The sequence below is a fragment of the Pipistrellus hanaki genome, assembly GCF_964339955.1.
Source record: "Pipistrellus hanaki genome assembly, chromosome: 3".
In the NCBI taxonomy this organism is placed as follows: domain Eukaryota; kingdom Metazoa; phylum Chordata; class Mammalia; order Chiroptera; family Vespertilionidae; genus Pipistrellus; species Pipistrellus hanaki.
The window spans coordinates 127,733,291-127,750,398 of record NC_140505.1 but is presented as its reverse complement, the minus strand read 5'-3'; the positions used below and the strand labels follow the sequence as shown (position 1 = coordinate 127,750,398).

The 17,108-nt window shown below is 46.4% G+C and overlaps 1 protein-coding gene across 1 annotated transcript in view; it reads left to right on the top strand.

The window, feature by feature from the left end:
* The window catches only part of TPH2 (tryptophan hydroxylase 2), a 101,018-nt gene that overhangs the window by 36,100 nt on the left and 47,810 nt on the right, over positions 1-17,108 (top strand). The window contains exon 7 of the mRNA XM_084878872.1: positions 805-940. Coding sequence (XP_084734998.1) covers positions 805-940 — 136 coding nt within the window. The remainder of the gene's footprint in view (positions 1-804; positions 941-17,108) is intronic.

The following is a 17,108-nucleotide window of genomic DNA, read 5'->3' as shown; positions in this document are numbered from 1 at the left end:
GTGGTACTGACAGTAGGAAGCTGGGATGGGAACTGATTCCAGGAAGCCGGTGAAGGGAGTGAATGAGCTGTTAACTGACCACATACCCGAAGGAGGGAGCCCTACCTGGGGGACTGCGTGGTGGTGGGTGGTGGGGGGTGGTGGTGGTTTAAAAAGATACCAGTAATACGTGGTAAGCATCACTTTAGGTTGTAATCCTCTCCTGTGTATTTGAGCGTTCTTGTCCTACGTTGGCTTCTGTATTTAAATCCTTCAGTCTTTTTTTCACCTTTTCTTTCCATTTTCATAGATGTCTTGTTCCCCTGGAAACCATTCCTCGACAGTGTAGTTTAGTAATCAGAAGCCACTGATGTGATAGCTGTTAGCGGTACAGTTGACCCTTGAGCAATCCAGGGCCCCCTGCACAATAGAAAATCACATGTGACTTGACTCTACAGTTGGCCCTTCCCGTCCCGGATTCAAACAACTGTAGATCAAACAGGATTTTTGAACTGTGGTTGGGAAAATGCGGCTGGGACTGTGAAAATAGGTCTTTTGATCGCAGTTACTGGAATCTGTGACTGTGAAGCCTGCGGATAGAAAGGGCTGACTGTGTTTATTGAAACAAATCCACGTGTAAATGAACCCGGGCACTCAAACCCGTGTTGTTCAAGGGTCAGCTGTGTATGTCATTCACTTGTCAGGAGGTGGGGGAACCTGATTACTTTGTTTCCAGAACCTTCTTATAAATAACGGGAGGCTCTGCTTGGCCCAGCAAGTCCTGTTGGCCTGGTATTTAGTTGGCTCTTTCTGTTGCCTCTTTAGAAAGATCTGGCTTCACTGTGCGCCCGGTGGCTGGATACCTGAGTCCGAGAGACTTCCTGGCGGGACTGGCCTACAGGGTGTTCCACTGCACCCAGTACATCCGGCACAGCTCGGACCCCCTCTACACCCCGGAACCGTGAGTGCCACGCGGGAGCCTGGGCTGGCGGGAGACGCCACACTGCAAAGTAACCAATGCTCCCTTTCCTTGAAAGTGACCAGGCCCTCTTCCCCCCCCCCCCGACTGCACCCTTTGGCCAGTGAGGGGCGCCTCACTCACCCCGAGACGGAAGAGCTTCCTGAACGCTCAGGCTCCTCAGCTGAGCACATGGGATTGTCATGTGTAGCTGTCATAAAGCCACAGTCCATACAGACAATGTTTCACTGAAAGAAGCAGGACTCATACGGAAATTCCAATAATCAGGATAATTCCTACCTTGCAGGCTCTGCTCTTATCAACTCATTTAAAAAAACATATATGTATATATTTTAATTGATTTTAGAGAGGAAGGGAGAAGGAGAGAGTGATAGAAGCATCAATGATGGGAGAGGATCATTGATTGGCTGCCTCCTGCACGCCCCCCCCCCCCCTCCATCCCCCGGGGATTGAGCGTGACCTCCTGGTTCATAGGCTGATGCTCAACCACTGAGCCACACCAGTCGGGCTCACCCACTCATTTAATCCACATGGCCACCCTGTGGAGTAGGTACTGTTATTATCTCCACGTTTCCTGATGAGGAGACAGGGGCATGGGGGCAAAGCCAACGTTGACATATGTGTCTCTCGCAGGAGCAGGCTCCTCTCACACCGAGGAGGTCACACACCATGGCAGCTCCTATTAATAACCCCTCTCCTGTGGTCCTCACGTCACCTCCAAACTCAGAACTCTGTGCCATGCTCTCCCTGCCCTCCTAGTTTCCTGCACACTCCTCCGCCCTACCCAGCACCGCTAGATTCATATAGTTTGTGACTCTTCTTGGGCTCTGTCAGGTTTCCTCGAGGGAATTCATCTTTGGGACTTTTATCCTTTCTCTCCTGGACAGTGGGTGGGTGAGGTGTGCAGAGAGAAGTGAGTGATGCTGCTGTGCTGCTCTATCATGGGGACCCGAGGGCAAGCTGTGAACTCCTTCTTGTTAATGACTTGGCCTCATGACATGTGGCGTTGCACAGTCTCTCAGTGTGAAGCACCGTAGGCCCTTTCCTCGAGCTTTCTGAGATTTCTACTGCCTTCAAGGTGGACGGCGATGGTCTTCTCAGACAAACACTCCCCTGCCGTCCTGTGCACAATCTCTCTTTCGGAAAATCTGTCGTTTATTCTTTTTATTACCCACCGGTTACATGTATTTAACCATGCTAGCTTTAACATGTTAAACTGTGTCTTACTGCTTCCCTGAAAGTGTAAAGAACTCGAGTGCTCTGAATTATACTTCTTTTTGTGCTTCCTGCAAATATTTATTGGGAGACTACTATGTGCTTGGGTAGTCTGGGGACAAGACAGGGTCCCTGCCCTCCTGGGAGGATGGGAGAGACAAAGGTCAGCGATTTTATAAATATATAAGCAGCGATTTTATAAATTTATAAATATATAAACAGAGCAGCGATTTTCCACCTTTCCCACCTCATGGCACATGTAAACTAATGACTAAAATTCTGCAGCACACCAGAAAATAGATTTTTTGCTGATATGACAAAAAATAGGTATATTTTTGACTTGTTCACAGAGAATGGCAATTGTTGTATTGGCTGTCGTCATTTTTTAAATTTGACAACCAACGGGAAGAGAGGTCAGTGTCCTTGACTGAATAGTCAGGCATTGCATGTTTTAAAAATTCCTGTGGCACCCTGGTTGAAAATTGTTGAGACAGGTAGATATTATGGTAGCATATAGTGCAGTAATGTGCTAAAAATGCTATGAAGACATATTAAGAAGGTGACGTGAGATGGTTTTTTGGATTGAATCATTAGGGCAGCCTCTTGGGAGGTGACATTTGAGTAGAGACCAGACTGTCTCACAGGGAACGTTCCAGGTGGAGAGAGAAGAGCAAAAGCAAAGACCATGAGGTTGGGAGTGGTCACTGCCCCCAGTGCTCCATTCAAATGAGTGCCTGATCCTAATTGTAATCTCATTTGTTACCCATTTGTAATAATGTGATTTATAATAAGAAATACACATTTGGTCTTTGTGCCCATTTCTTATACCGAGCTTCTAAAACCTTTGAAAATTTCCTTGGTGAGAGAGAGAATGTCTCTTGTTTTATTCATGAGGCAGCTTTTGGAAAGCCCTTAGGTCATCTAACAAAGTAAACTGGTTGTCAGGGGAAGCAGCCCTGTGATTGGAGGGTTGGAACTTTAAGACCTACTCTCCTGGCCTCTGGGAGTGAGGAGGTTTGCAGGTTGACTCTGTTGCCAATGGCCAGTGATTTAATTGCTCATTCTGTATAATAACCGAACAGGATGGTGTTCAGAGCTTCTGGGAAGCTCTTCAAATCCCGCCCCCCTGCCCCCCTACACACACATACATGCCCCACATGTCTCTTCAACTGGATGCTCATCTGTATTTTTTTTTTATCATACTTTAAAAAATAATAAACCAGTCATCTGGTAAATAAAAAGTTTCTCTTAGTTCTGCGAGCTTTTCTAGCAAATTAATCGAACCCGAGGAGGAGCTCATGGAAATTTCTGGTTTATAGCCAGTCAGTCAGAAGCACAGGTCACCATAGACTGGTGTCTGAGACCCAAGGCAGTGGTTGTGGGAGCCTCCCATCTGAAGCAGGTTGGGCTAGAGCATCAGGGACCACCTGGACTTGTGACTGGGGTCTGAAGTGGGTGGGGAGGCAGGCTTGTAGGACCGAGCCTTTATCTGTGGAACTGATGCTAACTCTGGGTAGATAGTGTCAGCATGGAGTTAAATTGTCGGACCCCCAGCTGGTGCCTGAGAAGTGCTCCTTGTTTGCGGGAGTGGCCCTCTCCAATGTTGGAATTGGGGCCAGGAACCCAAATGACCACTGTTCTTCAGGCCACAGGGGTTATCACTTTACTTACGATGCTGTTTTACTTCAGTAATCTTATGATTTACGGGCTGCCATGGTCTTCCCTGAGAGCAGAGAGCCCTTGGAGGTTTAAGCAGTTAAGTAGCTGATGGCGGAGCGAGTGGGCAGAGATTGGAGCTGAGCCTACGAAGCCCCCTCCTCCTTTTAGGTGGGCATGGAGCTCACTGACTAGGTGGGTCCCCACAGAGTCTCTACATTGTTTTTTTTTTTTTTTTTTTTTTTTAAAGCTCCTTTCAGCTTCCCTGAAAGTGTTTTCAGGGTAAACAAAGGTTACTTATAGGACTCCAGACACTTGGAAAAGAAATGCTTCTTAGAGTGGAGTGAGGCTCAAAGGAGTGTTGTCAGCGTTGGAAAGGCAATCTCTAAATCTAGCCCAGAGGGTTTACAAATGGCCCTGTTTACAAATAGTAGGCACTTTGTTAGCTCCCTTTGAATACCTGGCCCTCCTGAGACCGCTGATAGTGTGCCAATTGGTCTGTGTGCGGAGTAAGAGGGCAAAGAAATGAGATTTTAGCCACAGAGGTCTATAAAATTTTGGGATAATGTGTTACATTTTTATCGAAGTACTTTTAGCCAATTCATTCAGCAAACATTTATGTGCAGTGCTAGCAGGGAGGTGCAGTGGATTCAGAGATGAATAAAATATAGCAGGTGTTTTTTAGAGCTGCTCACATTCTGGCAGAGGAGATAGCAGCATAAATAATTATAAGAGAGTGCGGCTAGGGCTATAATGGGGCTGTGTACAAAGTCTTAGAGGAGCCCAGAGGAGAGAACAGTCCCGAGAGGTTTTTCACAAGAGGTATAAACTGAGTGTGTGTGTGTGTGTGGGGGGGTGGGGTGGGGGGGTGGGGATGGGGAAGGGTGTTCTGGAAAGGGAGATAGGATATATATATATATATATATATATATATATATATATATTTTATTTTATTTATTTATTTTTTTTGACAAAGCAGGGTGTGAAGGGAAGGGAAAACTTTCAAGTCAAGGAAACGGTAAGTGCAAAGTTGTACAGGCACACAGAGGCATGCATGATTGAGGCTCGCTAGACCAGAGAGGCCAGAGCACAGGTTATGTATGAGGGATGAAATGTTTCTTCAGGCCTCAGTGTAAATGGTCATTTGTCAAACTAGGGCCTTTGGGTTTAATTATGTAGACAGTAGGGAGCTATCCAAGATTCTTAGGCACGATTGGATAATCTTGTTTGAGAAGAATGAGGTGGTGGTGGTGGTGGTGGTGGTGGTGGTGGTGGTGGTGGTGTGTGTGGGGGTGTGTGTGGGGGAATAGGGAATGAACTGGATAGAAAAAAAGATAGGGAACTCACATTCCACTGAAAGGATATAGTTTATAAGGTATTGAACTAGAAAGGGTCAGTGGGATAAGACAAGAGGGCACCTGTGTGCAAAGAATCACTGAGATGGAATGAACAACATTGGGTGACTAACATAGGGGTGAGGAGAGGGGAGGGTCCCTGAGGTAATGCTAAAGGTTTTGGATTGGGAAGCTAAGTGGGTAGTGACTGAGAATATTAGAAGAGGATCCTACTTGGAGGGAAGAGGGAAGGAAGAGGAAATGAAGTGGGATTGGGGCATGTTGTTTTTGAGGTGCCCATGGGTGGGACCTCCAGATGTTCTGAGAAGCTTCTGGCAGCTGGAAATACTGGTTGAAATTCAGAAGTAAATTTAAAGCTCTCACTATAGATTTGAGTGTTTTCCTCTTCCCTGATTCCTACTATGACTCAGACGAGAGGAAGACGAGAGGAAATTTGGGATTTGCAAATTTAGGGCTGGTTTTTTTTTCTTCTTTTTTTTGAATTGGTGGGTTCAAATGCTATTCTTTAAAAAATGTTATTATCTTATGAATAGGTAACCCATGTAGATGATTCAGAATTCAAAGCTACAAAAGGGTACACACTGTGAACACTGAGTTTCGTTCTCTCCTCTGCTCCCTGGAGGAGCCACCACCAGTTTCCAGTGCATCCTTCCAGAACACTCTACACAGACAGAATTCTCAGTACAGATCCCTTTACTCCTTACAAGTTGCAGAGTCCTAAGCTCCTCACCAGCCAGTTTGCATTGATGGGACGCTATACGGGAAGCGCCATTTCCTGCCCAAGCACTTCCACAGAAGTTTTGCAATGAAATTCCATTTCCCCGACTGAAAGCCAACAATAGGGCAGATTCTCCAACATGTGAAGTTCAGCTTGGCTAACGCGCTTGGTGCTCGTACTCTGCTTCCGAATAACTGCCTCCGATTGCCGAGCTGTTGCCTTGGAGGCAGCGCTAATGAGACAAAGTTGCCCCCTGGAGACTCAGGTAGAAAGGAGAGTGAAAGCAACAAAAGACATTATCTGAAAAAGGAATTCTATTTTCCTTTTCACTCTAGGTAGAATGCATTTTGGTGTCACAGCTTTTAGCACATGTTGGGTTTTAAACAGGTCTTTGGCCTGCGTTTGCATTTTAGACGCTGGATTCTCTCAATCTGGCCAGAGACTGGGACTTGAAGTTCAGAGATGATGCCAAGTGGGGTTGGTTTCTCGGGGGAAAGTTTCCTGGCCTGGAGGGCGATCGAGAAAGTCCTGGAGAATCAGGGACTCCTGGTTTTCTTGGGGGGAAGACGGGCTCTCTGGGTGCTTCTCCCTGGATTGAAGGTGCTGCTGCTGGTGGGAGTGGGGACATACTCTTGCTCTTTCTCTCTTTGAGCAGCGCCCGAGGCAGTGATTCTGCACTTGGCTGTTGCATTAGCTGCATGCTGTGATCAGCTGTGATCACAAGCAGCTCTATCACTAATTGAGTATTGAAATTTGCAAATGATTTCCTTAAAAAAAAAATCCATTGGGTCAAATTCAAGGTTATTCCAATAATAGCATCGCTCTCACTCAGTGGGATGGGAGGGAAAGATCTGGAGTTCCCAGTTGTTTGGGTGTGTGAGCATCACCCAGCATGTGGGGAGGGGCAGAGTAAAAGTTTGAGAAGCCCTTTTATCTCCTGGCTTCCTCTTGGCCTCTCAGTGCCGTATTGTATCCTCTGGCCACCTCATCTTCCCTTAGGACACGGTTTTCCAACCTCGGAACTATTGATATTGTGGGCCAGACAATTCTTTGCTGTGGGGAGCTGTCCTCTAGGACAGTGGTCGGCAAACCGCAGCTCGCGAGCCACATACAGCTCTTTGGCCCCTTGAGTGTTCTAAGGCCACTTCTTCAAAATAGACTCGCCCAGGCTGAAAACCGACTTCTGTGCATGGGCCACGAAGTTTCAATCACACTGTACATGCATGTCCGCACGTGGTATTTTGTGGAAGAGCCACACTCAAGGGGCCAAAGACCCACATGTGGCTCGAGAGTCGCGGTTTACCGACCACTGCTCTAGGATATTTGCCAGCATCCCTGGTTTCTACCCATTACATGTCCTGCAGATATGACAACCAAAAATGTCTCCAGATATTGCCTAATGTCCGCTGGGGGTCACCATGGCTCCCAGTGAGCAGGTCACTGTTCTAGAAATTTGACAGGTCACATTAACACTGCTGCTCTGTTTGCTAATTATCACACTTCCTCCTCTTAGAAGCCATCTGTAGACATTGTTTCCTTCTAATACACAACTCTGAATGTAGCGTTCCCCTGTTTCACCCCTGTGGGTTCCCTGTTAGTACAGGGAAAGCATCTGATCTCATTAAACCATGTCTTCTGCTTCTCTTTCTGCCTCTTCTAAGCCTTATGCTTCGCCACACCGACTTCTCACTGTCCCCATGAGCCTGCTGATTCATGCCTCCGTCCCTCGCACAGGGGGCTCATTCTGCCTGAATGCTCTGGCAAAGTCCTTCCATGCTCTGGGATTAAAGCGCAGCCTCCACCTTCTCTGTGAAGGCTTTTGTGGGCAGACTTAGATATTCCTGCAGCACTTGGCCTCACTTCTATTTCAGTGCTTGCCACACTGCATGGCAATTGTTCATGTGTCAGTCTCCTTCCTAAGGCTGTCATTACCTCAGGGCCAGCTGGCAAAGGCAACGCAGAAACAAGTCAAAGCTGAGTCCAGCGTGGGCTGGAGCCACAAACAGCACCACCACCGGGAGGTGCCAGGTTCGAGATATACTCAGGTCCTAGGTCCCCCTGAAATCTGTGGAGTGAGGGAGCGTGGGGGGTCCTGGGTACTCACTATGTGGCAGTCGGGCCTCTTTCCGAAAGGCTACAGCCCTATATCCTCCACTCACCCCAGCAGCTTTACTCTAACTTTAGGGACCGATGCTGGACATCCCTCTATGAAGAAGGCATTTTTGCTATGAGATTGGCGACTTCTGCCCAGCATTAGCGCAGGTCCCTACAGGGTGTCATGTGGATGGGTGTGTTGTCCGTGCCTGACGGGGGTGGGTGCCCTCCCTCAGGGAGGAGCATGGGTCAGACAGGTGGGAACATGTCCCCATTTGTCTGTAGAAGCTTTTTGCTGGAGGGAGGAGAAGCTTCAGTTTAGGAAAGTCTTGGGCATCCTGGGAAGAGAAGCAAGTTGTGGGCTGAGCTCTTTCTCTCACTCCCTGGCCTGTTTGGCCTGGTCTGGTCTCTCACATCCAGCTCTGGTTCTCTGGGGGTGCTTTGAATTCCAGATGTTCCGTTTATCCTACTCTTCCCAGCTCTGCTTTGGTTCATTTGCCTTTTCTTCCCATGGCACTTCCTTCTAGGGGATCTGTGGCCTCTCATCTTTGTGGTTCCTACAGACTTGTGTTTTGTGTGAGGTGGATGTTAAATAGTTGCTAACTGAATGTTCATGTGCACACGTACTTGGGTATACTCTTTGCAGTTATATCTGGAGTCCTGATGGTCAGTGGTATCTTAGCAATGTAGCTCTTTAATTAGAAACCATATTTTCCTAGGGCCAAATTTCATGCTTTCCTTCAATGCTTAATGGACTGATTGAGGTCTCCGAAATGAAGGGGGTCGGACAAGAAGACCATATATATATCTATATATCTATATCTATATCTATATCTATATCTATATCTATATCTATATCTATATCTATATCTATATATACACACACACACACACACACATACATATTACTCCTATATATATGTAGGAAACTCTAAACTTGTTCTCTTCACTATAGGTCAAACCCACTCTGATCTAGATTTCTGGTTGGAGACCAGAGGTTGCCAGATGCCTGTGATTCTCTACTGATGCCCTTTGAACATAAAACATTGCCCAAGGCAGTGTTAAAATAGACATCCATAGCACAACCCTTTTCCCCTAGTCCATTGTTCAGGGAGAAGCAACTGGGAATTTACATGTAAAATATACTTTTTTGCACATCAATTCTCTGAGGTTGAGCCAGTACAATATTTGTTTTTCCAAAAGAGCTATTGCAACTTTGTACCAGAAATACCTTTTTAAAATGCTATATAATGAAAACATTTTAAAATATTCATTCCAGTTTATATATCAGATGTTGAGCTTAACATACTAGGAACAAAAATATGCTTGGCTCAACATAGCATAAACCTACTTCATTGAGGAGTTCTAGATTCAAGGCTGCATGGGGTTGGCTGGTTATTCAGCCCATCTGATGTGGGCGTATCTTCCTGGTGGGCCACCTTGCAAATCAAAGAGTAAACATTCACCCTTAGGAAATAACTCAGGACACTAGTGACTAATATTACAATGTTTATTGCATAATGCAACTAAATGCCTTTGCATCAAGGAGGATCTTTCTTGCTGCAGTAAGCATTTTTAGGGGCAATTACTTTATTAAATATGAAAGGCCCGGTGCACGAAATTCATGCATTGGGCGGGGGGTGGGGGTGGAGGGAAGTGTCCCTCAGCCCAGCCTACACCCTCTCCAATCTGGGACCCCTCTCACAATCCAGGACTGCTGGCTCCCAAATGCTGCCTGATTTCCCCTAACTGCTTCTGCCTGCCAGCCTGAGCACCCTTTAACCACTCCCCTGTCAGCCTGATTGATGCCTAACTGCTCCCCTCCTGGCCTGATTGCCCATAACTGCCCTCCCCTGCCAGCCTGGTCACCCCTAACTGACCTCCCCTGCAGGCCTGATTGCCCGTAACTGCCCTCTCCTGCAGGCCTGGTCACCCCTAACTGCCCTTCCCTGTTGGCCTGATCACCCACAACTGCCCTCCCCTGTCGGCCATCTTGTGTCCACATGGGGGTGGCTATCTTGTGTGTTGGAGTGATGGTCAATTTGCATATTACCTCTTTATTATTTAGGATTCTTATTTAGGATAACTTTTAAAGTTTAACAAAGGTTTTGCAGTCAGGTGATTTTTCTTATAATTGCCACAATGTTTCAATTTTACAAGAAAAAGAAAACTGAATTATTCCTGACACTATTTTTCATCTCTTTTTGAAATAAATTAGATGAGTTTTATGCCTAGTGCTGCTCATTAGAACAGAACCCTCTCTAAAACTGGCAGGAGGTGCCATTTCCTTCCTTTTCTTGCGGCCCAGACATTAGTCCTCATTTGTTAAGTAACAATATCAGCAGGTAAAGACACAGGCGTTCAAATTTATGAGGGTTAGCTGTTCCTCTGTTGATTGAACAGATGCTTCTCCCTAGATCTGTAATGAGAGGAAGACATAGGATCTTTCCTTTCCCAATATCCCTTGCTTGTTGACATCGGAGAGACTGGGTCTATGAGCTTGTCTGACTTAAGCCCTGGCTGTCCTGGGTGTTTTTAGAATCAGGCCTGGCTGGCTGAAGTCAAGGCTGGGCAAGGTCTTATGGCAGAGCTGGGAAGATAAGCCAGAGCTTCGTAGACTTTAACCTTCATTCCTAGGAGCTCTGTTCAGCCTAAACCTGCTCCTTCCCATGGGACACCCGAGCTCGAGCCAAGCTTCCTGCCCAGCCAACTGGCTCCCTCCACAGCGCTACTTTCATTTCTGCTGCTCAGGGATTGCAAGCAGCATTACTACCACGATTCTCAGAAAATGGCATGTTGCCTAAAAGCCGATCCCATCTGACCTGCATTTAGCCCAGAACTCACAATGCCAGCATCACTGCCATCTTCTCCTTCAGGAGAGGTTTGGTTGGGGCTACACCCAGGGTCAGTTAAGATGTTTCAGGCCCTAAGGCCTAAAAATACTGTCATCTCTTCCATCTTTCAACTTAGATAATTTCAACAACAGCAACAGCAGCAGCAATATATTTTTACTGATTTCAGAGAGGAAGGGAGAGATAGAAATATCAATGATGAGAGAGAATCATTGATTGGCTGCCTCCTGCACGCCCCACACTGGGGATCAGGCCTGCAACCGAGGCGTGTGCCCCCACCAGGAATCAAACCATGACCTCCTGGTTCATGACCTCCTGACGCTCAGTCTCTGAGTCACGCCAGCCAGACAGCAATATATATATATTACTATTAATAACAAACATGCATATATCAACTATCATGTACTAGGCACTATTTGAAGTGCTATATGTGGATGAACTCAATATAACAACCATTTGAATTGTTACTATTATTTTTGTGGATAATATTACTGTTTATGGATGAGGAAACGGAGGCACAGAAAGGGGGAGTAACTTGCCCAAGGTCACACAGCTGGTTAGTAACGGAGTCAGGATTTGAACTTAGGAGGCAGTGCCCACATCTGAGCGAATAAGCGCTGTTGGATGTGACACAGTAGTACTAAACAGAAAAACCCGAAACGTCTATGTGTGCTGAAGCTGAATAGCTCCTTTCTTGGCTTTCTAGTTACAAATTTTGTGTAAGATAGTAAAGTGACACTTTTTAATTTAGTGGCCCTGCCTTGCCAGAACCCCAAGTACTGCATGTGCCTATGGGGTGGTCTAGTGCTATGCTGCCCTGTCCAGTCTTTGGTCCAACCACTCGTCTGATTAGAAGCATTCCCTCTCCTTTGACCTTCTCAGGGCCCTGTGAACTGGCCCCATTGACCAAGAGGGGGCACCTCCTGTTTCACTGGGAAAAAGGAGGGGCGAGTGCGTCACTACCATGCAGTGACGCAGAGGGGAGGCTGCTGTGTCCTTATCCTTGGGCAGAAGGACCTATGACTTCCGGCCCCCAAACCCAGGCCCCTCTGTGTGGCTGGCAGCAAACCGCTTAACCTCCCAGCGTGAGAGATGATGAAAGAACGCTTTGATCTTGGGAGAGAAAAAGCTTTGTATTAATACCATGTAGGTCCACTCTTCCTTGGCACCTCTAAATTCACGGGGAGGCTGATGTGCCTCATAAATTCCAGTGCTTCCTCGGTTACAAACCACGCTCCTAGCGCTGGACTCCCAAGTTTTCAGTCATAATATCGTGTCTAGTTTTGTGAAGTGCCTAAAAGCAAAAATAAGACTTGTTTACAGAGACTTTTGTCTCAAGAGCTCCAAGCAATCTAACAATGGACATTCTATAAAAACAAAACAAAGCGAACACCCTATACATTTTTAAAAACCTATGCATTTTCAAACCAAATTTGTGCCCTGCGTGCCTGCTGGAGTCCTGTTTTGTTTTTGTTTTTTTTAGGACTGTTGTTGGTAGTGGCTTGGGATAAAGCTTTCAAATAATGTTTAAAATTTTTATTTTTGGACAGATTCAAAGCAGGTTTCCTTTTTCCCACTGATCCAAAGATTTGCCTTCCTTGTGTGATGCCTGTAATCCAACATTAGCCCTCATAAGCACCTGCGCCTACTTCATAATTCACAGTCCCTCAGCGTTACACTGTTGAGGAGGAGCGCACTTATGTACCTTCAGATGTGGGAGACGAAGATGATCTGGGAGAAATATTTTCAGGAATATTTGTATTAAAAAAAAAAATCCTCATCCGAGGATATTTTTTTATTGATTTTTAGAGAGAGTGGAAGAGAGAGGGAAAGACAGAGAGAAACATCGATGTGAGTGAAACACACAGATCAGTTGCCTCCTGCACACACCTTGACCAGGGCCTGGGCTCGGAAGGAGCCTGCAACCGAGGTATATGCCTTTGACCTGCAACCGAGGTATATGCCTTTGACCGGAAGTGAACCCGGGACCTTTCAGTCTGCAGGCCGACGCTCTATCCACTGAGCCAAACCGACTAGGGCAGGAATATTTGAATTTTTTAAAATTGCGTGTTCAGAAGAAGCAATTCAAAATGAGTGAATTTTTTTTAGGCGAGGAAGCGATAACCACTGTTCATTCCCTTCACTACCGTGTAGAGAATGACATCTATTGACAGGCACAGGAGCCACCACAAGAGAGAAGGAAAAAGGGACATTTCCCACACACTTTCTGTCTGTCCGGTGGGATTGTCACCATTTTACAGAGGGCAACTCCAAGGTTCAAAGAAGTCAGGTGTTTTCCCTGTGGTCACACAACTAGGAGATGGCAAAACCAAGGTAGAGTCCAAAGCCCTATGCAACACTGAGAACTAGGAAAACTATGCTTGGGTTTCACTTTACCTCAGTAGGGAGCAGCAGAGCCCCACCACCACTGCTCTATTCAGTTGAGTTCAAAATGCAGCCCTTGGGCATCTATGATGTGCCAGGCTTTTTTGAGCCCTGGGAACCCCAAGATGAATATGGCATGGCCTTTCTCCCAGAGAAGTTTACTGCTTCTTGTTCAAGCGATAGAATATCCCCCAAAGAGAAAAACTTATGGCAGTACAGTAGACTTTGGTGTAAGTATAATTGAATGTAATATGATGAATAATACATAACTTGTTGGGAGCTTATGTTTAATGCATTATCTTATTACACTGTTTAAGAACTCCAGGAGATAGGGACTCTTACATTCTCCACTGCATAGCTGAGAAAACAGTATAGTGGTGGCTATTTAAAATGATTAATTAAAATGAAATCCTAATATGGTATATAAAAACCCTTGGTCTGTTACATCCACAACGACTGGAGCAAGTCAGTCCTGCAGTCAGTGCTGGGTTTCAATCCAGCACTTACTGCTAAGGCTACAGGCACGGTGACCCAGCACTGACTAATGAGGGGGCTGTGAATCAGGCCCAGGTCTGAAGAGAGAAGCAGGGTCATCCGTAGCCTCTGTGGCAGCTGATGATCAGCACTTGCCTCTCTCTTTCTCTCTAGGCCTGGCCAGCAGCCCTGCATCCATTTCTCTCCAGGCCTCCACCTTTCTGATCAGGCCCCAGTGATAGGCCCAAAGATGCTGACTGGCATAGAAACTGGCCAATCAGAACCAAATTTGGGTGAACTATGAGGAGCCAATGGCTGCCTAGGAGGTGAAGCTTTTTATGCTGACTGGCATAAAAATTGACCAATCAGAACCAAATTTCAGTGAACTGTGAGGAGCCAATGCCTGACATAGAAACACTGACTGACATAGAAACTGACCAATCAGAGCCAAATTTGCTGGCAGAGGAGGGCAGGAGAGCAGTTGGGAGTGAGATCAGGCCTGCAGGGAAGGGCAGCTGGGGGGGACCAGGTTTGCAGGGGAGGGCAGTTGGGGGCTAGATCAGGCTGGCAGGAGAGGGAATTGGGGGTGAGATCAGGCTGGCAGGGGAGGGAATTGGGGGTGATTGGGCCAGCAGGGGAGCATTAGGTGTTAATCAGGCTGGCAGGGGAGTAGTTAGGGGGTGGTCAGGCTGGCAGGCAGAAGTGGTTAGGGGTAATCAAGCTGACAGGCAAGTGAGCGGTTAGGAGCCAGCAGTCCTGGATTGCTGGCAGTCAGACATCCCCTGAGGGGTCTCAGATTAGAGAGGGTGCAGGCTGGATGCAGGACCCCCCTCTCCCCCAGTGCATGAATTTTGTGCACTGGGTCTCTAAATGTAGTCCCTCAGTAGTGTTAACCACCTTTCAAGTGCTCAGTAGCCATCTTTGCCAAGAGGCTGCCATCCTGGATGATGTAGATATAGAACATTTACATCAGAGAGGAGGCTGCTATGCCCACATCCTCAGCAGGAAGTCCTATTGCACAGCCACCTCTGAGACATTTGCCTTGGGAGGGACGGACTTAGGTCTGACTCCAGGGTATTAGCTTTTGACCATTATGTTATTGACCATTATTGTCTTCTTAATAGAGAGTATCCACCCAAATGTATACACACTTTGAATAATTATTAATTCCAGTGGGTTAAATTTGAAAAGAAAGCCGGGACCAGTTTGGCTCAGTGGATAGAGTGTCAGCCTACTGACTGAAAGGTCCCGGGTTTGATTCCGGTCAAGGGCATGTACCTTGGTTGCGGGCACATCCCCAGTAGGGGGTGTGCAAGAGGCAGCTGATCAATGATTCTCTCCCATTGATGTTTCTAACTCTCTATCCCTCTCTCTTCCTCTCTGTGAAAAATCAATAAAATATATTAAAAATTTTTTTGAAAAGAAAGAAACATCAATTGAGCTATCAACTGTTAAGTGTGTATACAGTTTTTGGGATACCCTGTATGTTGTGAAATTTAGGAGGGGCAGGGAAAGTATTAAAAGTCTATTATTTCTTTAAGAAATAAGGAGAGAATCCAAGATGGCTGCTCGGGTAGGCACCTAGCCGCAGCCACACGCAACAATTTCAATAAAATACAACTAAAATATAAAATGGACATTACCCAGAACTACAGGAAAGTCAACTGACTGGAAATTCTACAACAAGAAGCAAGGAGAAAACCAGAAGGAAGCGCGGAGGAGCTGTAAAAGCCCAAGGTACGGAGACACACGGCGCGCGGAGAGGATGGAGCCGGAGAGGAGGGAGGCCGAGTGCCTGGCTGGCGTTCCCTAGCGGGAAGGAGATAAACACTCCGACTGTGCTGGGCCCCCAACTGCTCTGAACCCCCGTTCTAGGCCAGACCCTGGGGACCCAGGCTCATCCAGAGTGAGCTGGGCTGTAAGGCGGTACTCGGGGAAGCAGCGAAAGGAGGTCCCAGAGGCGCGCACACAGCGCGCAGAGAAGGGCCGGCCGGCTGTGCCGTAGGACTGCCCTGGCGGGAAGGAGACAGGCTCCAGACTGCTCTGAACGCCACCTCCAACTCCACTTCCAACTGAACTGAACCCCAGTTTCGGGCCCATTGCGGGAGAGCTTACATTGTTTGGTAGCAGGCGAAAATCGAGGGCACCTTTCTCTCAGAGGCGCTTGCAACAAGTACTGAAGGACCCTGAGTCTCAGGAGTCGCATAGGGCGGGGCTGACGGAAGCCAAGGCTGTAGGCTCCACCCTGAAACCCCGCCCCATCAGGAAAGCTGCCTGCGAAAATGCCTAAACCAAATAGATCACAAACGAAAGAAATGGAGGACAAAAAGAGACTGGATATAGAGTTCAAAACCACACTTATAGGGTTTTTCAAGAGACTCCTAGAAAAGGCCGATAAAATAAATGAGACCTATGAGGATATGAAAAGGGATCAACAAGAAATGCTAAGGGATCAACAAGAAATAAAGAATACATTGTCTGAAATAAAAAATATTCTACAGAGTCCTAAAAACAGAATAGAAGATCGCAAGAATCAAGTCAAAGATTTGGAACATAAAGAGCCAGAAGACACTCCTCTGCAGAAGCTAGAAGGCAAGAGAATCCAGAAAATTGAAGATAATGTAAGAAACCTCTGGGACAACTTCAAACGATCCAACATCAGAATCATGGGGGTCCCAGAAGATGAGAGAGAGCAAGATATCGAAAACATACTGAAAGAAATAGTGACAGAAAACTTCCCCCACCTGGGGAAAGAATTGGACTTACAAGTCCAGGAAGCACACAGAACTCCAAATAAGAGGAATCCAAAGAGGACCACACCAAGACAAATCATAATTAAGATTCCAAGAGCAAAGGACAAAGAGAGAATATTAAAAGCAGCAAGAGCTAAGCAGGTGGTTACCTATAAAGGAGCACCTATACGATTGTCAGCTGATTTCTCAACAGAAACCATGCAGGCCAGACGGGAATGGCAAGAAATATTCAGGGTGATGAATAGCAAGAACCTACAGCCAAAAATACTCTACCCAGCAAAGCTATCACTCAGAATCGAAGGTCAGATAAAGAGCTTCACTAATAAAAAAAAGCTAAAGGAGTTCATCACCACCAAACCAGAATTATATGAACTGCTGAAGGGGGTTCTTTCAGAAGAGAAAGTAAATAAAGATAAAAATTATGAACAACAAATACGTAACTATCAACAAGTGAATCTAAAAACCAAGGAAATTTAAAAAAAAAATCTGATGAACAATATTAACTGTTGAATATAATAGAATCAGAGGTATGGAAGGGGAGTGAACTGATGATTCTTGGGGAAAAGGGGAGAGGGGAATGTGGGAAGAGACTGAACATAAACTGTGCACCTATGGATGAGGACAATGGGGAGTGGGGAAAGGGCAGAG